This window comes from Hyperoodon ampullatus (genome assembly GCF_949752795.1).
Source record: "Hyperoodon ampullatus genome assembly, chromosome: 13".
Lineage (NCBI taxonomy): Eukaryota > Metazoa > Chordata > Mammalia > Artiodactyla > Ziphiidae > Hyperoodon > Hyperoodon ampullatus.
Genome location: NC_136926.1, coordinates 22,735,074 through 22,762,364, shown reverse-complemented (window position 1 = coordinate 22,762,364; position 27,291 = coordinate 22,735,074). Strand labels below are relative to the sequence as shown.

General features: G+C 36.4%; 1 protein-coding gene across 2 annotated transcripts in view; it reads left to right on the top strand.

The window, feature by feature from the left end:
* The window catches only part of TTC28 (tetratricopeptide repeat domain 28), a gene marked incomplete at both ends in the record, with an annotated part of 616,677 nt that overhangs the window by 24,537 nt on the left and 564,849 nt on the right, over positions 1–27,291 (top strand). For both annotated transcript variants that reach the window (XM_079717073.1, XM_079717072.1), the window contains one exon: positions 9,167–9,445. In XM_079717073.1, coding sequence (XP_079573199.1) covers positions 9,167–9,445 — 279 coding nt within the window. The remainder of the gene's footprint in view (positions 1–9,166; positions 9,446–27,291) is intronic.

The window sequence follows — 27,291 nt, the reverse complement described above, 5'->3', positions numbered from 1 at the left end:
TCTGGTGGATGAAGCTGTCTAAGAGACTTGGGCAGGTTTCCTGATGGCAGGGACTGGTGGTGGGTAGAGCTGACTGTTGCTCTGGTGGGCAGAGCTCAGTAAAACTGTAATCTGCTTGACTGCTGATGGGTGGGGCTGGGTTCCCTCTGTGTTGGTTGTTTGGCCTGAGGCAACCCAACACTGGAGCCTACCTGGCCTCTTTGGTGGGCTAATGGCAGACTCTGAGAGGGCTCACGCCAAGGAGTACTTCCCAGAACTTCTGCTGCCAGTGTCCTTGTCCCCATGGTGAGCCACAGCCACCCCCCGCCTCTGCAGGAGACTCTCCAACACTAGCAGGTAGGTCTGGTTCAGTCTCCTGTGGGGTGACTCCTCCTTTCCCTGGGTCCCACTGTGCACAGTACTTTGTGTGTGCCCTCAAAGAGTGGAGTCTCTGTTTCCCCCAGTCCTGTCGAAGTCCTGCAATCAAATCCCACTAGGCTTCAAAGTCTGATTCTCTAGGTATTCCTCCTCCCTTTGCTGGACCTACAGGTTGGGAAGCCTGACGTGGGGCCCAGAACCTTCACTCCAGTGGGTGGACTTCTGTGGTATAAGTGTTCTCCAGTCTGTGAGTCACACACCCAGCAGTTATGGGATTAGATTTTGCTGTGATTGCGCCCCTCCTGCCGTCTCATTGTGGCTTCTCCTTTGTCTTTGGATGTGGGGTATCTTTTCTGGTGAGTTCCAGTGTCTTCCTGTCGATGATTGTCCAGCAGCTACTTGTGATTCTGGTGTTCTCACAAGAGGGAGTGAGAGCATGTTCTTCTACTCCGCCATCTTGGTTCAGGTTCTGTCTTATATATATCTTTTTTTTTTTTTTTTTGGTTGCGGTACGCGGGCTTCTCACTGCTGCAGCCTCTCCCGTTGCGGAGCACAGGCTCCGGACGCGCAGGCTCAGCAGCCACGGCCCACGGGCCCAGCCGCTCCGCGGCATGTGGGATCCTCCCAGACCGGGGCACGAACCCATGTCCCCTGCATCGGCAGGCGGACTCTCAACCACTGCGCCACCAGGGAAGCCCCTGTCTTATATATATATCTTAAACTTCACATTACAGTTACTGTTTTGTATAGCTGATGTTCATTTATATTTACTCATATATTTGCCTTTACCAGTATTATTCCTTCCTTTCTACATTTCCATATTTCTGTCTAAGATCGTTTTCCTGCAGTATTTCTTTTAGTATTTATTTTAGTGTGGGCCTGATGTTGATGAATTCCCTCAGTGTTTGTTTGTTTGAAAAAGTATTTATTTTACATTTTAAAAATTAACACACCATAAAATTCACCATTTAAAATCGTACAATTTAGTGGATTTTGGTATATTCACAACCATCACCACTGTTTAATCCCAAGAATTTCCATCACCCCAAAAAGAATTCCAGTACTTGTTAGGTGTTCCATTTCCCCCATCTCTGGCCCTTGACAACCACTAATTTGCTTTCTGCCTCTATGGATTTGCCTACTATGGACATTTAATATAAATGGAGTCATACAAATATGGCCATTTGTTTCTGGCTTCTTTCACTTAACATAGCGTTTTAAAGGTTCATCCATATTCTCGTGTGTGTTAGTGTTTTGTTCCTTTTTTTGGTTCCATTGTGTGGCTATGCCACATTTTGTTTATATACTCATCATTTGATGGATATTTGTGTTGTTATACTTTTTGGCCATTATGAATAATGCTGCTATGAACATTTGTGTACATGTTGTTGTGGGGATATACATTTTCAATTCGTTTGGGTAGATACCCAGGAGTGGAATTTCTGGGTCATATGGTAACTCTATGTTTAACTTTTTGAAGACCTGCCAACTGTTTTCCACAATGGCTGAACCATTTAAAATTCCACCAGTAATGTAGGATCAATCATATTTCCACTTCATTTTTGAATAATATTTTCTCTGGGTGTAGAATTGTAGGCTAGCTGCTAGTTCAGCTTCCATCATTCCTGTTGAGTTTGCAGCTTGTAGCCCCTTTGAAGGTAATGTGTCTTTTTTTCTCCTTTGTTTGCTTTAACATTTTCTTTGTTTTTGGTTTTTAGTGGTTTGACTGTGATGTGTGTTGGTCTAGTTTTCTTTGTGATAGCTTGAGGTTGGATGAAGTTCAGTGGGTTCAGTATTCTGAGTTGATGTCTTTCATCAGTTTTAGAAAATTCTTGGTCATGCGGTATTCAAATATTGCATCTAATCCCTTTTCTTTCCTTCTGGGATCCCAATTATATGTGTTAGACCTCTTTGGCATGTTCCTCTTATCTCTTATGCACCTGTCATTTTTCCCCATTTCCTTTTTCTATTTGAGTATATTTAATTTTGGGTATTTTCTATGGACTTTTCTTTCAGTTTATTCTGTCAGTTGTGGGTCAAATCTTGTGAACCCATCCACAAAGTTCTTAACTTCATGTATTATATATTTTATATATAATACATATATTATATACCATGTAATATATATTATATATTCTACATATATTTTGGAATGTACACTGAGTTCTTTTATTATATGGTCAATTCTCCAGTGAATTTTGTCTTATCATCTATTTAAAAAAATACATAATTAATATATAGCAGCTTATCCATATTTGGCCTTTGTGTGAATTCAAGAAAGATCCTACTCCCTAGCCATAAGAATAGCTTGGTGAGTAGAGAGTGACTTTGTAAGAAAGTGGTATCTCCATTCTAGGCTTATGTAGCTCTGGGCCAGGGTGCAAAGACTGGTTTTTAATTCCCTTTCATCTTCTTAGCCAGATACCCTTAGAAAGTGAACAGATTTTGCAACCATATATGGATACCTTGATATATAAAAGTAAGCTATGCTCTGTTTTCAGAATGATTCTTTTCATGTTTTAAAAAAGTAGGTAATATATGCATATAGTAAAATATCAGACAGTACAAAATTGAAAAGTTGGTCTCCCTACAACCTCTACCTTCCAGTCCTCAAACAACTCTCTTTTGAGTCAGTTACTCTTCTGGTTTTTATATTGTTTCTGGCATAATTAATCTATAATATATTTAAGTATGCAAGTGTATGTACATGTATATGCATTATTCCTCCCACTTACTTCATAGAAGATTACATATCCCACCTCTCTGTTTTGCATCTTGATTTTTTCTAACTTTACATATCAGTATATAAAATCTACCTCATTCTTTTGGCTGGCTTTATAGTATCAATTATATAGATCTATTAAAACTAATTTATCTATTTTCCTGTTGTCCAACATTGTGGTTTTTTTCTAACCTCATGCTAATACAAATGAGGCTGTTATTAATATCCTGGTTTATGTAACTTTGTTTACATAGGTTAATGTATCTGAAGGCTAATTTACCAGAAGTAGGAAAAATTTCTAGAATTCCAAGGGTATGTGTCTTTTACATTTTTATAAATATTCCTAAATTGTTCTATAATTACATCAGCTTACACTTCCACCAACAATGTATGGGTGGAACTTTTTCTTTGTTCCCTTATTAAAGCGTACTGATAATTTTTTTCCAGTAGTATGAGAGGTGAAAAATGATATTTTGAGGTTTGATTTTCTTTTAAAATAAAAGAAACCACACATTAAAAAATATGATTAAAAGCCATATAGATTTCCTTTCTCATGATCTGTCTGTGCATATTTTTTGTTCATTTATTCCACTAGATTTTATTTTTTAAAATTTTATTTATTTATTTATTTATTTAATTTATTTATTTATGGCTGCGTTGGGTCTTCACTGCTATGTGTGGGGTTTCTCTAGTTGTGGTGAGTGGGGGCTACTTTTCGTCATGGTGTGTGGGCTTCTCATTGTGGTGGCTTCTCTTGTGGAGCACGGGCTCTAGGTATGTGGGCTTCAGTAGTTTTGGCATGTAGGCTCAGTAGTTGTGGCTCACGGGCTCTAGAGCTCAGGCTCAGTAGTTGTGGCGCACAAGCTTAGTTGCTCCGCAGCATGTGGGATCTTCCCATACCAGGGCTCCAACCAGTGTCCCGTGCATTGGCAGGCGGATTCTTAACCACTGTGCCACCAGGGAAGTCCTCCACTAGAATTTTTTTCTGATTTATTTGTAGGAGATTTTTATATAGTAAGCAAATTAGTTTTTTATCATGTGTTACAAATAGTTTTTTTTATTACTGATTTGTGACTTATCTTTTTGCTTAGTTAAAAATCATTTTTTCTATGCAGATATTTAAAACTTTTATGTTGTCAGATTTATCAGTGTTTTCTATTATGTTTTTAGGTTTTGTGTTGTACTTAGAAATTCCTTCTTCAGTTTACATGGTAAAAAATTCTGTGTTTCCTTTTAGTACTTTTATAATTTTATCTTATCTTAAACAGTTAATTCTTTGATTCCCCTATAGTTTTTTAATGTAAAGGATGATAAGTATTTTTCTTTTTTAAAATAATTTATTCTTTTTAATTAATTAATTTATTTTTGGCTGCATTGGGTCTTTGTTGCTGCGTGCGGGCTTTCTCTAGTTGCGGTGAGCAGAGGCTACTCTTTGTTGCGGTGCATGGGCTTCTCATTGCGGTGGCTTCTCTTGTTGCGGAGCACAGGCTCTAGGCACGCGGGCTTCAATAGTTGTGGTGTGCGGGCTTCAGTAGTTGTGGCTCACCGACTCTAGAGCGCAGGCTCAGTAGTTGTGGTGCATGGGCTTAGTTGCTCCGTGGCATGTGAAATCTTCCTGGACCAGGGCTCGAACCCGTGTCCCCTGCATTGGCAGGTGGAATTTTTTTTTTTTTTTTTTTTTTTGCAGTACGCGGGCCTCTCACCGCTGCGGCCTCTCCCGTTGCGGAGCACAGGCTCCGGACGCACAGGCCCAGCAGCCACAGCTCACGGGCCCAGGCACTCCGTGGCATGTGGGATCCTCCCGGACCGGGGCACGAACCTGCGCCCCCCTCATTGGCAGGCAGACTCTCAACCACTGCGCCGGCAGGTGGATTCTTAACCACTGTGCCACCAGGGAAGCCCTGGTCCATATGTTATTGACACTTCTTCTACCCTTTTAAGATGAGTTTGTCAGAGGGTGAGAAGAAAATATCAACAATGTTAATATATGTTGACATCCATAAACTATACCTATATGAAATATATGAGGAAAGAAAGAATATCAGAGGAATTAAATGAGTATTTCAGAATTTTATTTTTCCTTGTCTCCTTAAGTAGTACTGTATATTCACCCTAGTAGTCTATGAAGTTAATATGGCTGCTTGTTCCAAGTACTATATATATATAATGTGAGAAATACATGCAAGTCTTTTTTTAATCTCTCTGTATTGCCAAGTTTTTCAATTGCCGAGAAGATAGAGAAGGACTAGGCAAATGATATCCGTTTTTAAAAACCATACACAAAAATGGCTATTTCTTAGCCTCCTAAGGACCACATTGTAACCAGCTGAGTAGATACAGGCATATTTTGACAAATTAGATTCTTCTATGGACACTTAACTAGAGTGCATTTTCTCTTAAATTTGTGGGTACTTGGTGGTGATGATGGTGTTGGAGTTCTCCTCTAGTATTTATAATCTTTCTGCACTAGCATTGACTTTTCCATGACGTTTTTCTTTGCTCTCAGAGGCCTTATATTTAATAGTTTACATCAGTGTTTCAAGCATTTTCTGGTCCAGCTAGGTACTCCACCAAAAAGATACTTTGATCTCATAATGTATGGTATCTCTTCTCTCAGGTTCACAGTGTGAAAAATAGAAGCTCTTAGAGGTCTTCCACTAAAGAAGAAACTTAATTTAACTTTGTTCATCCTAGTCTCCTGAGGACCTAGGGTTCCTTGGAACGTGTTTTGGAAAATGTTCCTTTATGTTAATGTATATGGAGGTAATAGAATGCAGACTCTTTCTTAATTTGATTCTTATCTATTTTGGCATTGAACCAAATTACCCTGGGAAGCAGGGAATGCTGTAATAGTAGGATCATGTCTTTTTCACTTTTAGGCTACCTGTGAACCTAACGATTTTACTTTTAAAGGCTGCTATTGCTATTTTTATGTTGTACCCCTGAATTTTCAAGTGTAAAATTTGTTTCTATGACGTATGGCTAGTACTGCCTTTAAGTAGAGTCATGATGACTGTATTTTCCAAAATGAAATCAGTCTTATACATTGTCACTGTCTTACGTATTAGTTTGATGATGCAGATGGAATAAATAAACATCAAGGTTGTTTAGGAAAATCCTGGTTGTTTGGTAAATGTCCCATAGTCCATTCACTTTCAAGCAATATGTTTCATGATCATAATTAAAAATAAAAAACAAAACCCTAACTAGAGTACATTATTGGTCACTTCTAGTATGAGGTAGTTGAAGGATATAACTTGGGCACTGATATTTGAAACTTATAGGATATTTTAAATTGTTCTGGAAATCTAGGATATGATACCCCTATAAGCAGAGGAAAAAATCTGGTTGCCTGTGTGAGAGATTAGCTCTGCCTTCTTCCTGCTCTCTGTGAAGTCTGCTCTTTTTAATGCAAATACCTCTGTGAGGAATGTATTACTTTTGTGTATGCTGATGTGTCACATATTAGACCTATCCACTTTTTGCAGTGGTTAAGAATCTGCCTGCCAATGCAGGAGACACGGGTTCGAGCCCTGGTCCGGGAAGATCCCACATGCCACAGAGCATCTAAGCCCGTGCACCACAACTACTGAGCCTGTGCTCTAGAGCCCGCGAGCCACAACTACTGAGCCTGCGTGCCACTACTACTGAAGCCCGCACACCTAGAGCCTGTGCTTCACAACAAGAGAAGCCACTGCAATGAGAAGCCTGCGCACCGCAACAAAGAGTAGCCCCCGCTCACTGCACCTAGAAGACCGAGCGCAGCAACAAAGACCCAATGCAGCCAAAAAAAAGAAAAAAAAGATTATGCACTTTTTTTTTTTTGCGGTATGTGGGCCTCTCACTGTTGTGGCCTCTCCCGTTGCAGAGCACAGGCTCTGGATGTGCAAGCTCAATGGCCATGGCTCACGGGCCCAGCTGCTCTGCAGCATGTGGGATCTTCCCGGACTGGGGCACGAACCCGTGTCCCCTGCACTGGCAGGCGGACTCTCAACCACTGCGCCACCAGGGAAGCCCCGATTATGCACTTTTGAATAGAGGGACTGGACTGAGTCTTAAAGGAAGACACCGGGAAGGAAATCACACTTTTTGTTGTAATTTCACTTAGGGCAAGCCTGCTTGAAATCGCAAGCTGTCTCTCTTGATACTGCTGTCTTAAGCTTCTATCCTCAGGACTCTAATGCAGTTTATAATTTTCCTGTTTTAAAAATGAATAACATTTGACTCATTCACTCCCTTTCATTTTAAAGTCACTGCTATAAAGTCATAGAAAACTTAGTGATTTGGAAAAATCAACATCAAAGGCAGGTCTTAAATTGCCAAGATACAATTTACAGCAGATTTTTTTTTCTTTTTGGTGATCTCCAAAAACTGATGTTTGTCTTTGAAATTCCATGGTAGTAGCAAAATTATAGTTACCAAATTTGCCAGTCTAAAAAGATTCATTGGTACGTGAAAATTTATTTTTAAAAAGTTTTATTTTTTTTAAATTTAAAACTTATATATGCTTATTGCCCAACATTTGGGTAAGAGAAAATTTTAAGAAAATAACTCACAATCTTATATCCAAAGATAACTTAGCATAGTTTATATATATATATATTTTTTAATTGGGGGTATAGTTGTTTTACAGTGTTGTGTTAGTTTCTGCTGTACAGTGAAGTGAATCAGCCATATGTATACATATATCCCTCTTTTTTGGATTTCCTTCCCATTTAGGTCACCACAGAGCACTAAGCAGAGTTCCCTGTGCTATACAGCAGGTTCTCATTAGTTATCTATTTTATACCTTTTAGTGTATACATGTCAATCCCAATCTCCCAGTTCATCCCACCCCCCATTTCCCGCCTTGGTGTCCATACGTTTGTTCTCTACGTATTTGTCTCTATTTCTGCCTTGCAAACAGGTTCATCTGTACCATTTTTCTAGATTCCACAAATATGCATTAATATACAATATTTGTTTTTCTCTTTCTGACTTACTTCACTCTGTATGACAGTCTCTAGGTCCATCCACGTCTTCACAAGTGACCCAATTTCGTTCCTTTTTATGCCAGAATAATATTCCATTATATATATGTACCACGTCTTTTTTATCCATTCATCTGTCAGTGGGCATTTAGGTTGCTTCCATGACGTGGCTATTGTAAATAGTGCTTCTGTGAACATTGGGGTGCATGTGTCTTTTTGAATTATGGTTTTCTCTGGGTATATGCCCAGTAGCGGGATTGCTGGGTCATATGGTAATTCTATTTTTAGTTTTTTAAGGAACCTCCATACTGGCTGTATCAGTTTACATTCCCACCAACAGTGCAAGAGGGTTCCCTTTTTCCACACCCTCTCCAGCATTTATTGTTTGTAGATTTAAAAAAAATTAACTAATTAATTTATTTTACTTTTTTCTGCATTGGGTCTTTGTTGCTGCGCACGGGCCTTCTCCAGTTGCGGCGAGCGGGGGCTACTCTTCGTTGTGGTGCAAGGGCTTCTCACTGCGGTGGCTTCTCTTGTTGCGGAGCACGGGCTCTAGGCGCGTGGGCTTTAGTGGTTGTGGCATGCGGGCTCAGTAGTTGTGGCTCACGTCCTCTAGAGCACAGGCTCAGTACTTGTGGCGCACGGGCTTAGTTGCTCTGTGGCATGTGGGATCTTCCCGGACCAGGGATTGAACCTGTGTCCCCTGCCTTGGTAAGGGGATTCTTAACCACTGTGGCAAGTAGATTCTTAACCACTATGCCACCAGGGAAGTAAGTCCTTTTTGTTTTTTTTCTTAGTATAACTTTAAATTGCCAAAGAAAAGCCTGAGTACGTTTTTGCATTTATTCATTCATTCTCTTAAAAATATATACATGTATAAATATGTATGTTTATAACTATATGTATATATATATGAACACACATACATATATAGTGATACATTTGTATTTAAGGTACTATGTTGGCTGCTTCTTAGAAAGTTTATTGTCTTTCACGGCACAAAAGTTACCTATAATATAAAGCAGACTATGAAGAATGTCCATGTTCTCTTGAAATTCAGACAAGTAACCTCTCTGGATTATCTAAACTTTGTCTCACAAAGTTTCTTTGTTTGTAGATTCCTCTCTTTGGTGCTAAGACTATTGGCCGGAGAAGTCCTGATGGACCAGTGCTGAGCAAAGCTGAATTTGTTGAGAAAGTTCGTCAGAGTAATCAGGCCTGTCATGATGGAGATTTCCACACAGCTATTGTTCTGTACAATGAAGCCCTAGCTGTTGACCCTCAGAACTGCATCTTATACAGCAATAGATCTGCAGCCTATATGAAAATCCAGCAGTATGACAAGGCACTGGACGATGCAATCAAAGCCCGACTTCTCAATCCCAAATGGCCAAAGGTAGAAATTTCATTTACTTTCACAGAATCTTTTGTGCTGATTTCGTATTTTAATGTAACACTTTATTGACTGAGTGCAGTTATTAATTTTAAATAGTCTGTACTTTTCAGCAAGATATGGAATGGCTTCATTGAGCTGGTACACTAGTGAATAGCTTCCTTTTTTTATGCTTTGGAAGTATGCTTTCTATGTCTAAGTTTAATTTTTTTCCTGTATGTTTGAGATATAAATTTTTTTTTCGCTCAGTTTCTTGATAGGATGTGTTCTAGTTATTTCTATAGGTTTTGGACATCTCTTTTTTGCACAGATGTTTTAGATGGAGTATTATGATTGTGTTTCTTTCCTTCAATTTAAAATAATTTTATTCCCTGTCAATGACTGCTTATTTTCAGAATGTTATTTAATCAGAGAAACTTTTTTTTCCTAATAAATCATTGTAATTATCTATTTTCCCTTGAATAGTTTGTCTTGAGTTGTTATCTTTGTTTTGTATATGCTTTATTTTCATTGTGCCTCTTCACCTCCTAACCCCCAGTTTATTTTAGAAATGATTTCTTAAGATGTGACTTGAAGTGTTGAGATTTTTTTTTTATTGAACCACAAAACCATTTCATCCTATTTTTGGCTTTCTGTTGGGTTAACAAAGGTTAATAGAAATTTCCTAGAAGTTTAAAAAAGATTCTTACTGTCTTAATAATATGTCATAGTCATAGCTTTCTACCTTAATTCTGGTGGGTATTTTTGGCTTCATTCAGTGGTATTTCTAGTATTGCTGCTACCTTATGAGTTGTTTAGTATTCTGTAATTCCCTAAAGGATTTCTTTGATAAGTATAATTATTGTAAATGAAACAAAATCTGTTTTAAAAAATTGTTGTATGCCAACATTTGGGAGTTAGATTGCTGTTTTCAAAGGACAGACCTAGGTTCAAGTTCCTTCTCTTCTATTAATGACAATATGGTTTTGGATAAATCTCTTAACCTCTGTGGGGTTAAGATAAATGGGATGATAATACCTATCTTGTAAGGTTATTTAAGAGTTAGAGATAATATGTTACTTGTACATACTTGGTGTTTGGTGTATAATAGCTATGATTGTGCATTTTTATTAAATGTTCAAATTAGTAAATTATTCTAGCAAGGCTTGGCCTGTGTCTTCTCTTTTTCTTTCTTTCTTTTTTTTTTTAAGCCTGTGATTGATGTAATGAGCCTGATAAATACAGAGAGCTTAAATTTCAGATCAAGTATCTTCATTCCTTTTTTATTGTGGTCCACTTAACTTGTGTCCTTCTTATATTTGTGAATAGCTATAAACTTTTATCTTTTTCCTTTTTCTATGTCATTTCTACTTTCTCTTGTCAACCTCTTGTGATTTTTACACAGAAAATGGCTGAAAAGTTGCACTTTTATGATTATAGATGAAAAATCAACTTTTTTGGATAATTTCAAGTTTTAGTCTCTGATTTTTTTCCCTTATGATAAGTAAATTTATTGTATATTTATAATTTGCATTACTATTTCAACTCCATATTTGGCCTTAAGCAATCTAACTTAGGAACATTTAGAATTATACAAAATATAAATTAGGGTTTGTTATTGAAATCATGAAGGGTCTTTCTGTATAATATGATTCATAATAAAATTAATTTATAAAGAAATTACTACTGCATAAAAAGTTGCATTTTATAAAAACTTGCTTTTATACTTACTTTTCTGGGAATATACTCATTATGTAAAAGAAAGTTCATTTATACTCTCTGTCATGAAGATATGCCTGGTAAATTTTTATCAATTCCTTTTCTTTTAATTTTGACTTTTCTAACTGACTTTTTCATTATGATCCTTTCTGAAATCTTTCTCTGAAATGTCATTGTTGTCTAGTTTGATGTGGTAAAACATACCTTCCAATTTCTCTCTCTCGCTGTAAAAGTTAATTTTTTATATTAAGATGCAAGGGCTTCAGAGGTTGGTTGGAGAGTTTTTTATTCACATTTATTTTGTCTGAATGAAAGAATGATTTTGATGTTATATGGGCTGCAAAAGAAGTATGAGCAAAAGCACTATGAGAGCCCCCCCACCCGCAGAAAAGAATAAGCCCAGTCCCATTATGATACCTTATCTCCAGCTGCCTCTTAGCTGTTGTCTGTATATGTTCATATGTGTCCTGTTTAAGAAATATTTGTCTTACTCAAAGTTATAAAGTTTTTCTTATCTTTTCTTCTAGGATTTTTATAGTTTTTGCCTTTAAGTCTGTGATTCATTTCGAGTTAATTTTGGAGTATTGTATGAAGTAAGGGTCAAGGTTTATTTATTTTCCATATAGATAACCATGTTCCAGCAACATTTGTTGAAAAGACTATCCTTTCCGCATTGAATTATCTTTGGCACCTTTGTCACAAACCATTTGATCATAAAAGTATTGGGGTATTTACTGGACTCTCTATTTTGTTTCTTTGATTTATTATCTATCTTTATCAAAACCATACTATTTTGATTACTGTAGTTTTATTTTAAGTTTCAGCATCAGATACTGTGAGTGTTCTAGCTTTATTCTTCTTTTTCTAGGTTGTTTTTGCTCTTCTGTCTTTGCATTTTTATATAAATGTAAAATCAACTTACCAATTTCTTCAAAAAACCTGCTAGGAAACTAGTGGGATTGCATTGAATTTTTAATTTGGAGAGAATTGCTATCTCAAATTCCAGTCCATAAATATGGTATATCTTTCCATTTATTTAGTTTTTCTTTTATTTCCCTTTACAAATTTTTGTAGCTTTCAGGTTTTGCACATCTTTTATTAAATTTATTCCTAAGTATTTTGTTTTTTGATGCTATTATAAATGGATTTAAAAATTTTCATTTTCTAATTTTTAATTGCTAGTCTATAGAAAAAAATGTATTTTTTACTTTGTGTCATGTAACCCTGTTGAGTTTTCTTTTAAGTTCTAGTAGGACGTTTTACAGATCCCTTAGGATCTTTTCTGTACATGATCATGTCATCTGCAGGTAATGGCATTTCTACTTCCTCCTTTTTTTTTTTGCATATGACTTTTATTTCTTTTTCTTGCTTCATTGTACTGGTTAGGATATCCATTACAATTATGCGTAGAAATGGTGAGAGCAAACTTCCTTTACTCATTCCTGATCTTAGTGCAAAAGTAGTGAGCTTTTTATTGTTGATGATGATGCCCTTAATCAGATGAAGGATATTCCCTTCAACTTCTATTACAATGGAGTGTTGAATTTTGTCAAAAATTTTCTTCATCTATTGAAATTACAATACATATTTTTTCTCATTTAGTGTGTTAATGTGGTAAATTAAATTGATTTTGTTTTGGGATGTTAAGTCAACCTTACATTCATGGGATAGATACCACTTAGTCATTATGTATTATCACTTTTATATATTGTCAAATCTGATTTGCTATAATTTTGTTAAGAATTTTTGCATCTGTGTTTATGAGGGATATTGATCTATGTTTTCTTTTCTCATGATGTCTTTGCTGGTTTGGGTATCAAAGTGATACTGGCCTCATCAATGAGTTGTGAAGTGTTCCCTCTTCTTGTGTTTTCTGAAAAAAATTTATGTAGGATTGGCATTGTTTTGTCCTTAAGTATTCGATAGAATTGACCAGTCAAGTCATCTTTACTTGGACTTTTCTTTGTGGGAAGATTTTAATTATGAATTCAATTTCTTTGTTTGATATGAGGCCATTCAAGTTTTCTAATTGTTAGTTTTGGTATTTTGTTTCAGTTAATTTTTACATTTAATCTAGGTTGCAAATTTATTGGCATGAAGTTGTTAATAACATTCCTTTATTATCCTTTTCATTTCTGTAGGAACTATAATGATGTCCTTTCTTTCATTCTTGCTGTTTTTAATTTGTATCTTCTCTCTTTTGTCTCATTAGTCTGCCCAGATGTTTATCAATTTTATTTCTAGACAATCAGTTGTTGGGTTTATTGATTTTCAGTGTTGTACATTTCCTCTTTAATCAATTTCTGCTCTTTATTATTTTCTTCTAATTATTTTACATTTAGTTTGTTCTCCTTTTCATTTCCTGAGATGGGAGGTTAGGCCATTGATTTTAAATCTTTCTTTTTTTTTAATGTAATCATTTAAAGCTAAAATGTTCTCTCCAATCACTGCTTTTGCTGTATCCCACAAATTTTGACATGTTATGTTCTGATTATCATTCAGTTAAGAATATTTTCTAATTTTCCTTATGATTACTTCTTTCATCCATGAATTATTAAAGGTTGTTACTTAATTTCCTAATATTTGGGTTTTTAAAAAAGTTATCTTATTATTGATATCTAACCTAGTTCCATTGTGGTTAAAGAACATACTTGGTATGATGTTACTGCTTTTCCATTTACTGAGGCTTGTTTCATGGCCAGCATATGATTTATCTTGGTGAACCTACTATGAGCAATTGAAAAGAATGTGTATTTTGCAGTTGTGAGGTATAATTCTATGGATATCAACTTGGTCAAGGTGGTTGATAGTGTTGTTCATATCTTCTTTGTCTTTGCTGACTTATATTTGTCTAGTTATTCCATCAATTGCTGAAATAAAGATAAATAGTTTCACTTTATTCATAAAATAAGTAGTTTCATTCTTATTTTATTGTAATAACCTTTTATTGTAACAGTTTTCTCATCAAAAACTTTCTGTTGTTCCGTATTGCCAATTGGCCTGATATTCAAGACTCTGCACAAGTGGTCACATTTCCCCATTTTTTTCTTGCTACTCTGCTGATAAACCTGCTCTTGTTGTTCCAGTCTTTTCCTTTTTCTTCCAATTAAGATTTTGGAATTGGTGATTTTCCCCTTTAATATTGTCAAATTTTGCTCCATGTTTTTTGAAGCTCTATTATTAACATATGCACTTTTATTATTATTATGTCTTATTGATCCTTTTATCATTATGCAAGGTCCCTCTTTATCTCTGGTACTAATTTTTGTCCTAAAATCTGTTTTGTCTGATATTAATATAGCCACTCTAGACATCTTTTGCTTACTTTTTGCATTATGTATCTTTTTCTATCCATATATTTTCAATCTCTCTGGGCCTTTACATTTAAAATTCATCTCTTTTGGACAGCATATAATTGTGTCTTGCTTTTTAAATCAGTTTTGGAAGCCTCTGTCTCTTAATTGGATCTTTGTCCATTAACATTTAACATGATTATCAATGCTGTTGATTTTGCCTCTACCATTTTATTTTATTTTATTTATTATTATTATTATTTTTGCGGTATGCGGGCCTCTCACTGTTGTGGCCTCTCCCGTCGCAGAACACAGGCTCCAGACGCGCAGGCTTAGCGGCCATGGCTCACAGGCCTAGCCGCGCCGCGGTATGTGGGATCTTCCCGGACCGGGGCATGAACCCGTGTCCCCTGCATCGGCAGGCAGACTCTCAACCACTGCGCCACCAGGCAAGCCCTTGCCTCTACCATTTTATTTGTTTGTCTTCTCTGTTTTTGTTCCTCTGTTACTCTTTTCTGACTATTTGTTGGTTTATTTGAATACTTTTGGAATTGATCTTTTTTCTTGAGAAAGTTTTCCATTGTTTTCTGTGGTTGTTGAAGTTGTTGTTTGGCCAGTAATTCTCTTGGTCAGAATAGAATTGCATACTTTATTTCTTTAGTTGAAGCTCCAGCTTCAGTACAGATATTTTGTCTTTAGTTGAACTGCTTTGAATTTGTTTCATACATGTTAATTCAAGGGTTATCCAAAGATGTTGGAAGATAGAATTTGTGTATCCCTTTTCTGGTTCTTTTTCTTCTGGAATCCCCTTCCTCCTTGGCCAAAGGCTATGATTTCCTGTGCTTCAGTATTCTGATTCCACAGACCAGAAAGACAGCACTCCTGTTGCTCTGCTGACCTGCAGTCAGCACCTCATCTCTGCACCCTGAAAATGGAAACTCATTTCACAGCTTTCTTCCTCCAGAATCTGCCTGCTTCTTGTTACTCTCCAGTGCTTTCAGGTAGCTTCTTTTTGGTATTATGTCTAAACTTTACAGTTGTTTTCTATGTGGGAGTGGATCCACTAGGATCTTACTCAGTCATTACTGGAAGTGGCAGTGACATCTTTTCTGTGATCTAAGGTTCCTCATGGTCAGTGGATCCCCCCAACAAACTCATCTTGCTTCTTTGGACAAGGTGGCTTTCTTGATGTTTTGAATTCTCTCATTGGGGTCATTGTTCCTAGTTACCTGGTCTCATACATTTAGGTTATTTATCTCTTTTTCCTTTTTCATTCTTTCTATCAAATTGGTCAGTAACCCCTCTGCATTCTTTCTTAAATATATTTCATATATATCTTATACAGTTTATTTCCATAGTTAGTATTATAGTCCAAGTTCTTATAGTTTCATTCTTATTTTGTTGTGATAACCTTTTATTGTAACAGTTTTCTCATCAAAAACTTTCTGTTCATATTGCCAATTGGTCTGATATTCAAGACTCTGCACAAGTGGTCACATTTCCCCATTTTTTTCTTGCTACTCTGCTGATAAACCTGCTCCTATTGGTCCAGTCTTTTTCTTTTTCTTCTTACTTCTTGTTTATGCCAAGCTCTGTGCCTGGAGTTTTCTTCCCTGCTCCCAATATTATTGGGCTACATAGGATAGGTCCAGTTCAACTCTTACTTTTGTTTGTTTTTTTTCTTTGAATTTAAGTATAGTTAATTTACAATGCTGTGTTAGTTTCAAGTGTACAGAAAAGTGATGCAGTTATATTTATATACACACATACGTATATATAGATACTCATATATTCTTTTTCAGATTATTTTCCATTATAGGTTACTACAAGATATTGAGTATAGTTCCCTGTGCTATACAGTAAATCCTTGTTGTTTACCTCTTTTATATATAGTAGTATGTATATGTTAATCCCAAACTCCTAATTTTTCCCCCATTCCCCCCTGCTATCCCCTTTGGTAACCATAAGTTTGTTTTCCATGTCTGTGAGTCTATTTCTGTTTTGTAAGTTCATTTGTGTCATTTTTTTAGATTCCACATGTAAGTGATATATGATATTTGTCTTTCCCTGTCTGACTTACTTCACTTAACATGATAATCTCTAGGTCCAGCCTTGGTTGCTGCAAATGGCATTACTTCATTCTTTTTTATGGCTGTCAACTCTTACTTTTTCCTGGAAGCTACATTGAGCTTCTGTGAATATCATTCATTGTCTGTTGCTAACTTCACTTAATTATTTATATTGTTATATAAACACGTCACTTGAATGTATCTGAGTCTTAAACTAGCTTGAGAATCCCTTGAAAGTTTGTTGTTTATTTATTTTATAGTCCTGATATTTCTGTGTACTTTTTTTTAAACCTCAGAATTTAAATCAATGAGAAAATTAGGAGACATAATTGTGAGTTTTTTTCTTGAAGACTTCTAAGGATGCAAATGTCACAGACCATAAACATCACCTTGATGTTTATTTATTTATTTTAAAATAATTAATTAATTTATTTTTGGCTGTGTTGGGTTTTTGTTGCTGCGAGTGGGCTTTCTCTAGTTGCAGCAAGCAGGGGCTACTCTTCGTTGTGGTAAGTGGGCTTCTCATTGTGGTGGCCTCTCTTGTTGTGGAGCACGGGCTCTAGGTGCACGGGCTTCAGTAGTTGTGGCACATGGGCTCATAGTTGTGGTGCATGGGCTTAGTTGCTCCACAGCATGTGGGATCTTCCCGGACCAGGGATCGAACCCGTGTCCCCTGCATTGTCAGGCAGATTCTTAACCATTGTGCCACCAGAGAAGTCCCCACCTTGATGTTTAGAAGTTCTTTTTTATTGTTAGATGAAGACCTCAATAGTTTTAGTCTACTTTTTAATCAGTTCTGGAAGCAATCTAACATTTCTTTCAAATCTCCCACATTGAAGCCTTTTGTATGTTTAGCAAGATAGCATAGTATAATGGAAACAGCATATACAGGCACTCCTTGCTTTGCATGGTAGCACAGTACCATAGAAACAACTGTGCAAGCTGAAAAATCTTGCAGTGTGATCATTGTAGCAATTTTGATTGTTCTGTGACCTTTACCAGTTTTTGTCAAAATATTAAAAACTTTCTTATTATAGATTATAAGTATATAAGGAATGGAAAATATTAAAACTATATTTATTTTTTATTTTTCTATAAAAAGCTTATCCAGAGTTATTTGAACAGTGCTTACTGCCTTCTTCTCACCATGTAATTCTCAATACAGAGTGAGCAAATACCAATGACAATATGCCTTGGCAAACTCTCATACGCCTTTCTAATTTGGATCAGCTTCTAATGTTTTAATCTTTGTACTTTCAGTTTTGTGAAATATCTCTGAGAATTCCTATAATTCCAGTAATTTTACCAGCATCACTTTCTCTGGAACATTTTCAGCTTTTTTGTCAGAACTGCTTTCTTCATTTATGTCCTTAAGTTCACTGTCACTAAGTTCTTCTGACTGAATCCCTTGAACAGTGGGTGTGTCAACATTCCCACAGTCAGCTCTTTCTCCTATAGCTCTCTTTATATTTGATTTGAATTTTACCTTCAGTGTTGTCACTTTTTATTTCTTTGCTACACTCATCTTTGTTGGTCAGTTCTCTCTTTCAAAAATTCATTTTTATAAAATGTCCACTTGGGTTTATCACTTTGAGATAAGAAGGCAATGCAACTACCTCTTTGCTGCTTGTGTATGAGCTGAATAACAGATGTGCAGTGACAAATCACTGACAGACTTTGAAACAAATGATGTTTGGTCGCTAATCATGATGCACATACCCTCATGTACCCTCATTCCTAAAATACCATATCACTTTTTAGTTGTATATACTTTAGTTTGATTTCTTACCCTTTATCTTTCTGTTTTGGAATTTTCTTGAATCACATTTTTTCAGACAAGTTAGTTGTGAAGTAGTTACTATCATTTTAGTGTGAATTATGAGTTACAGAAATAGTTATATTCTTCAAAGTTACCATAGGAAGAGAAACCCAAAGGAATGATAGTCTTCATGTGGTATAACACTACATAAGGAAAAGTTTCACAGTGGGACTTACCGATTAATTTTTAAGCATACCGTAAATACCTCCTCGTTCTGTACAGCTCTTCTCATATTCTCATTCATTGATTATACCTGATGACAGAATCCTATCATCAGGTATAATACTTGATGACAGAGTATTATACCTTATTTGTCAGGTATTATACCTGATGACAGAGTTATATGTAATAAAAAATATAAGAAATACCATGGCCTCATGTTTCCTTTTGGTTTACCTAAATTATAATAGTAACAAAATATAATAGCTTTTATTGAATGCTTATTTACCAAAGTGTTGTCTGAATCCTTTTATTTGTGATATCAATTTTATACCACATTAAGCTCATGAAGTACATATTATTATCCTAACTTTGCAAAAGCAAATGTTTATACTCAGTGAGAGGTTAAATAACTTGTCCAGGACATCCAGTTAGTAACTAGAAGAGTTAGACTTTAACCCAAGTCTGTCTGATTCTAAAGAATTTTTCCTTAATCTGTATACTATACTACTTTCCTGGACAAAGGAGTTAATTAATTAAGGAATCTTAAGAGTTCAGAATTCTCTTTCAAGTGTTAACATGATATGTCCATATAATGTTGAGCAGACTATTCAATTTCAGATTCCTGTGGTATAAACCAGAGTCTGAGATTGCAATTTATTTGCCTTTTACTTGTCATTACAAGTAAAAAAAGTGTTTTAAATGCCTTGGAACTTAATAACAGAAATGCACAAAATAATGCTGCATTTTTATAGATGATAGTATGCATTTGTTATGCACTTTTGGGGTATGTGTCCTTTTTATAATTTCAATTCATTTCTTCAGCAAGAAATAAAATTGTTTATTGAGCATTTCTATGTGCTAGGCACTATTCTAAACCTCAGTGATTCAGCCAAGAACAGCGCTGTTACAGCTAACATTCTAGTGGGGAGAAGCAGAAAATAGAGTAATAAATACATATGAAAATGATTGAAAGTGACAGGTGCTCAGAAGACTTAAAAAGACTAGACTAAAGGGAAAGAGTACTGAGAAAAGAGAATGACAGAATTATGGGAGAGTTTATGGGAGGAGATGAGATTCAGATGAGACCTGAAAGAACTAAATGTGAAGATCTGGGCAAAGTGCATTCTGGGCAGAGTAAACAGCTAATTTGAACTTGGCTAATTGAAGAAAATAGCATGAAGATCAGTGGAGCACAATGAATAAGTGAGTGAAGAGGAGATAGTAGGAGATGAGGTTGTTGATGTGGCCAGGAGCCAGGTCATGTAGGACCTTGGCCTTTTAAGCCATTTGTAGGGCTGTAATATTTTATTCAAAAAATGATGGGATGTGATCAGAAGATTTTAACTAGATGGATAACATATTTAATTTATGGTCAGTCTAGTTAAAGGTTATGGGTGTGTTTAATTTCTACATATTTGTGACTTTCCAAAATTTCTTCTGTTATTTATTTCAAATTTCATCCCATTGTGGTTGGAGAACATACTTTGTGTCATATCAGTCATTTTAAATTTATTGAGGCTTGCTTTATGGCTTAGCATATCTTTCCTCAAGAATGTTCCATCTGTACTTGAGAAAAATGTGTATTCTGATGTGTTGAGTGGGGTGTTTTTTAGATGTGCATTAGGTCTAATTAGTTTATAGTGTTGTTCAAGTCTTCTTTTTTCTTGTTAATATGATGGATGGTCCTATTCATTATTGGAAGTGGAATATGTATTGAAGTTGAATTGTTGAATTGTCTATTTCTCCCTTCAATTATGCCAGTTCTGTGTCATGTATTTTGGGAGCTCTATTGTTTGGTGCTAATATTTTTATGATTTTATGTCTTCCTGAAAGATTGATCCTTTTATCATTACAAAATATCCTTTGTCTGTAGTCACAATTTTTGCCTTAAAAGCTATTTTGTCTGATATTAACATAGCCACACCATTTCTATTTTGGTTACTGCTTATATGGTATATCATTTTTCTTACTTTTCCTTTCAACCTATTTGTGTTTTTGAAACTAAAGTGAGTGTCTTGTAGACAGCATATAGTTACATCATGGTTTTGTTTAAAAAAAAAAGTATTCTGCCAGTCCCTCTCCTTTGATTGTAGTGTCTAATCCATTTATATTTAATGTAACTGCTCATAAGGTAGGATTTACACCTGCCTCTTTGTTACATGTTTTCTATATGACTTTTTCAGAGTCTTTCATACGTTTTCTATACGTCTTTTTCTCTTCCTGCACTACTTCCTTTTTTTTTAATGTTAAATATTTTCTAGTATACCATTTATGTTCCCGTGTTATAATTGTTGTTGTTTTTTTTACTGTATATATTTTTAGTTATTTTCTTGGTTTCTAGGCATTATAATTAACATTTTTATTTAAAATAATATAGTTTGAATTTATATCAATTTAGTTTCAAAAGTATACAAAACTTTGCTGTGATATAGCTTCATTCCTTTCTCTTTCTGTTGTGCTATTATTGTCATACAAGTTACATCTTTCTTTTTTTTTTTTTGCGGTACGCGGGCCTCTCACCGCTGTGGCCCCTCCCGTCGCGGAGCACAGGCTCCGGACGCGCAGGCTCAGCGGCCATGGCCCACAGGCCCAGCCTATCCGTGGCATGTGGGATCCCCCTGGACCGGGGCTTGAACCCATGCCCCCCGCATCGGCAGGCGGACTCTCAACCACTGCGCCACCAGGGAAGCCCCAAATTACATCTTTATACATTATAAGCCCTTCAGCATGATCTTATAATTATTGCTTTATGCCATTGTCTTTTTTAAAAAAATACATTTATTTATTTATTTATTTTTGTCTGCATTGGGTCTTCATTGCTGCGTGCGGGCTGTCTCTAGTTGTGGTGAACGGGGGCCACTCCTTGCCATGGCGTGTGGGGCTTCTCACTGCGGCGGCCTCTCCCACTGTGGAGCACGGGCTCCAGGTGCGCGGGCCTCAGCAGTTGTGGTGCATGGGCCCAGCCGCTCCGCAGCATATGGGATCTTCCTGGACCAGGGATCAAACCTGTGTCCCCTGCATTGGCAGGCGGACTCTCAACCACTGCACCACCAAGGAAGCCCTATGCCATTTTCTTTTAAAACAAACAATTTCTACCTCTTTATTGATATTCTCTATTTGGTGAGACATTGTACTCTGACTTTTTTTTTTTTTAATTCCTTAGACATGGTTTTCTTTAGTACTTTGAACATGTTTATAATAAGTGACTTAAAGTCTTTGTCTTCTAAGTCCAACATCTGGGTTTCCTCAGATTCTCTTGCCTGCTTTTTTTTGCAGTGTATGGGCCATACTTACCTGTTTCTTTGGGTATCTCATAATTTTTTGTTGAAAAGTGAACATTTTAAGTAACATAATGTAGCAAGTTTGAAAAAAATCAGTTCCCTTGTTGTCCCCCTTCCCCGGGTTTATTGTTGCTGTTTGTTGTTGTTCCTGCCTTTTGTGAATTAGTGGCTTTCCTGGACTAATTTTTTTTTTTTTTTTTGCGGTACACGGGCCTCTCACTGCTGTGGCCCCTCCTGTTGTGGAGCATGGGCTCTGGACGCACAGGCTCAGAGGCCATGGCCCACGGGCCCAGCCGCTCCGCGGCATGTGTGATATTCCCAGACGGGGGCACGAACCCGTGTCCCCTGCATTGGCAGGTGGACTCTCAACCACTGCACCACGAGGGAAGCCCCTGGACTAATTTTTTAAAGTCTATATTCTTTGTCATGTGTAGCCACTGAAGTTTCTGCTTGGTTAGCTTAGTGGTCAGCTGTTGATTGGACAGAGATTCCTTAAATGCCTTGAACCAATAATTCTCCCAGCCTTTGTTGAAGAGTTCTCTGTGTTGGGGCATACTATCAACATTCTGGCAACTTGCAACTCTGTCTTAGCCTTCACTTCCTGCTTGTGTAAAACCTCATGTTCAGCCAGCGGTGAGAGATTAGTACATTCTCAGTTCTTTCTTGAGCATGCACAGAGCTGTGTACATTCCTAGATTCCCAAGGATATTTTGGAGATTTTCAAAGCCTCCTATGAACATCTGATTCTCCAGATTTTTCTTCTAAGTTTTTTCTTTGGCCTCTTGTTTACCCAACTTGTATTGCAACTTCAGGCAGCTGTGATGTTAAGCAATTGCCACTGCTTTTGTTTGACACATGCCCTGAGGGGAGGGCTGTTTGCACTGAGCCATCTTTGAGTCAGGTCAAATAAAGTCCTATGACTGGAGCTTTCTTAAGAAGCTGCCAGACAGGTCAGATAGTGGTGTTTTTCTGGGGATAGCGTGCTTTGGAAAGCCCCAAACCATTATTACTCCCACCATTGGCTCCTAAACTTCTGGTTTTCACAAGTATTTTGCTTGGGAGGCTGCTTGGTTTTCACATTTACCACAGAACTGGGAGAAGGGGATAAAAATAGTATAGGGTAAAACCCCACAAACTTGTTGTTCTTTGAGATTCAGCTGTTTCTTTTGAAGAAACACTTCTTGGGCTGCTGCAAGTCATTGGTTAATTTCCAGAATTCTGAGAAAGTTGATTTTGAAAAGTTTTGCTAATGTTCTCACTGCTTTTATGGAAAAGCAGATTTTTGGAGGTCCTTACTCTGCTATTTTGGAAGTGCTTCTTCATAATTTTCTTTATGGAAAAATATAAAAAACCACTGTGAGAGAAATGGAAAGTAGGAGGGTGAAAGCAGAAGCAGGCAGACCAGTGATGATGCTAACTTGGACTAGAGTTCTGGTGGGGAATGGAAAGAAATTGAAGGACTTGGGATGAGCTTTGTAAAAACTCACTGAATGTCATAACTGTAAGGCCATCACTGATTCTCATAACAATCATCATAGGTGGTGCTGTCTTTATTTCATAGGTAAGGTGAGGTTCAGAGAGATTTAAGCAGTTTGTCCATAGTCAGAGAGTAAGAAAAAAAATCAGAATTAGAAACTCTATTTATCTAACTCCAGTTTTCTTAACATCTGTGCATTCTGTCTCATGACATTAAAATCAAAGTTACGAGTCAAATATTAAATTCACAATAAATATTTACAATAAAGTTGACCATCTTCCTTACATAATTTCTTTGCATAATTTTATTCTTGCTTTTAAGGAGGTGAGACTTTAGTTATTCAGAAGTTTTTGGTAGACAGTTGGAATGATAATCAGGAAATGGGATTTTTCATATGCAAGAATATAACACTTCCTTTAAATTTAAGTGGACTCTATATTTTACCATAAGTGAAATCCATCACAGTCAGCTGTTTCTTCTTTTAATGTTATTGATTACCAAAACAAATGTTATTACCAATTTATCTTTGGGAATAAATGGTTTCTTGTTATTAATATAGGCCAGTAATTCATATGTCTTTTTTTTTTCCTGTGTGCAAGATGTTTATTAGAGAGTGGCCCAGGAGAGACCCTATGGAAGGGAGGGGAGGAGGCAGGGTGGGCAGACAGAAGGTGAGCTGTGTTGCAGGCCTAAACTCATATGTCTTAAAACACATGATTTTATGACAGGCTTATTATTTGTATGCATTTGAAGCTATGTTTCAGGTGTTTTGGATTAATCTATAAATTGTACATTCACCCACACAATTTTTTTATTATTACAAAAGTAAGTCAAAATTACTTTTGGAAAAATCTCAGACAATAAAAATTATATTCCTCTCATTCCATTCCTCATTCCAGTCCTAGAGTTAACTGTTTTTATTCAATTTAAATATTTTTTGAGATATTTTGTGATATATGTACAACTCTACACACACATACACATATGCTCACACACATATACCTACATACTTTTTAAATGTTAGATTTATAATGTGTTTTTTTCTCAATTTATACACCTAATTATTTTAACAGCTATATAATATTCCACATTATGAATATGCCAATTTAATATTTTTAATTTTTTATTTAAGAAGAAGATAATAATCTGTAGTAAGAGATGAGGTAAAAGTGGTAGAGGGTTTCTGTATTTTCTTGGGTGCATCTAAGAGGGTACAATGTAGTCTTTGTTTCTTTGTTATTCCAGAAAAGACTACAAAGATGACGAACAAAAGTATATTTCCTAGTTGCCACCATTTGATTGGTAGCTTTTTATATTTGTTGATGAAGTGAGTTTTAAGCTCATTGGTCATTGTTTACTTATGTATACATTAAGTTTTTATTTTATTGTTGATTTTATATGAAAATCACAGTTTTTAATGAGAGGAATTTTTCTCATTAATGTGAGCCTGAAGTAATGCAGAGTCCACAGCATCTCCTTGGAAACCAGCCTTTTGTGGGATAGAACCAAGTAATTTAAGATGGGTGCTTTATCCTTAGGAAATGATTCAGGAAGTGTGGCAAGAAGGGAAGTCATGCTGTAAACGAAATTCAGGAAATAGGAGCTCAGTTATTAAAGTCTCAGGTTTGTTTGTCATAATTCATTTCAAGAATGTTCTAATGACCAAGCTATAAACACATGATAAGTAACAAGTTTCACTTCCAGCTCCCAGATGGTACGAATTTATCACTAAGGAATGTGAATGCATTGTTTTAAATGAAGTGAAAGTTTTGTTGTCATTTATACTTGACAGTTGATTAAGCTGTGGTTGTATGCTTTGTGGGTGATATTGTTCAAAATGTATTAGGTCATTCAACTTCTAAAGATTTCTCTTTGTCTTGTTCTGTAATAAAAGGTTGGTAGCATTTTTTATGTTAATGAAAAGAGAAAACTATCCTAGGGGTTTCCACAGTCATTTCATTAAAGTATTTTCCAATAGTCTCAAAGGAATGTTTCAGATTAGAAGTTATGAAAGCAACTCCAGAAACAATGGCAAAGAAGTGTTTTTCCAAAATTTTTTTTTAAATGATAAGATTGGTAGATGGCCAATATGTGTAAAAAATGAATCTTTTTTTTTTGGAAATTGAAGTATTACTACTACCAGAATTGGAATTCTTTTTACATTTGTATTACTATAGCAACACTGGAAGTCATTGAGTAAAGCTAGTCATTGATTAAATTTAGTGATTTTTTTTTCACTTATAGGAGATTAAACTGTTTCAGTTTTGAAGGAGGCTACTAAAAGCATTATTTTTATATTTATTTACTTATTATATTTTAAAAGGTAAAAAGTATTTTACCTGCAGATTGCTGTCTAGAATGTGTACATTATTACCTTCATTTGAATTCTCTTGAAGGAGCATGGTCTCATTAATTTGAGGAAAATATTTTTTCATGTTAATTGAAGTCCAGTGAGGCTTTTAGGAATTGAGGTTAGAATTGCTCCATGTGTTTATCAGTGTAGATGCTTTTTTTTTTTTTTTTTTTTTTTTGGCGGTACGCGGGCCTCTCACTGCTGTGGCCTCTCCCGTCACAGAGCACAGGCTCCGGACGCGCAGGCTCAGCGGCCATGGCTCACGGGCCCAGCTGCTCCGCGGCATGTGGGATCTTCCCGGACCGGGGCACGAACCCGTGTCCCCTGCATCGGCAGGCGGACTCTCAACCACTGCGCCACCAGGGAAGCCCAGTGTAGATGCTTTTTGAGAAGTACTATACTCTGTTGTCAAAGCATTTCATTTCTTTTGTTTTTTTACTTTTTATTTAAAAATAATTTCATGTGTTTATTACTTTAGTTTTTTTTTTTTTTTTTTTTTTGGCTGCTTCGCGTTCCATGTGGGATCTTAGTTTCCTGGCCAGGGATTGAACCTGCGTCCCCTGCACTGGAAGCACAGGGTCTTAACCACTGGAGTGTCAGGGAAGTCCCCCAGATATTTCTTTTTTTTTTTTTTAACATCTTTATTGGAGTATAATTGCTTTACAATGGTGTGTTAGTTTCTGCTTTATAACAAAGTGAATCAGTTATACATATACATATGTTCCCATATCTGTTCCCTCTCGCATCTCCCTCCCTCCCCTACCACCCTCCCTATCCCACCCCTCTAGGTGGTCACAAAGCACCGAGCTGATCTCCCTGTGCTATGCATCTGCTTCCCACTAGCTATCTATTTTACGTTTGGTAGTGTATATATGTCCATGCCACTCTCTCACTTTGTCACAGCTTACCCTTCCCCCTCCCCATATCCTCAAGTCCATTCTCTAGTAGGTCTGTGTCTTTATTCCCATCTTACCCCTAGGTTCTTCATGACATTTTTTTTTCTTAGATTCCATATATATGTGTTAGCATACGGTATTTGTCTTTCTCTTTCTGACTTACTTCACTCTGTATGACAGACTCTGGGTCCATCCACCTCACTACAAATAACTCAATTTCGTTTCTTTTTATGGCTGAGTAATATTCCATTGAATATATGTGCCACATCTTCTTTATCCATTCATCCGATGATGGACACTTAGGTTGCTTCCATCTCCTGGCTATTGTAAATAGAGCTGCAATGAACATTGTGGTACATGACTCTTTTTGAATTATGGTTTTCTCAGGGTATCTGCCCAGTAGTGGGATTGCTGGGTCATATGGTAGTTCTATTTGTAGTTTTTTAAGGAACCTCCATACTGTTCTCCATAGTGGCTGCACCAATTCACATTCCCACCAGCAGTGCAAGAGTGTTCCCTTTTCTCCACACCCTCTCCAGCATTTATTGTTTCTAGATTTTTTTATCATGGCCATTCTGACCGGTGTGAGATGATATCTCATTGTAGTTTTGATCTGCATTTCTCTAATGATTAATGATGTTGAGCATTCTTTCATGTGTTTGTTGGCAATCTGTATATCTTCTTTGGAGAAATGTCTGTTTAGGTCTTCTGCCCATTTTTGGATTGGGTTGTTTGTTTTTTTGTTATTGAGCTGCATGAGCTGCTTGTATATTTTAGAGATTAATCCTTTGTCAGTTTCTT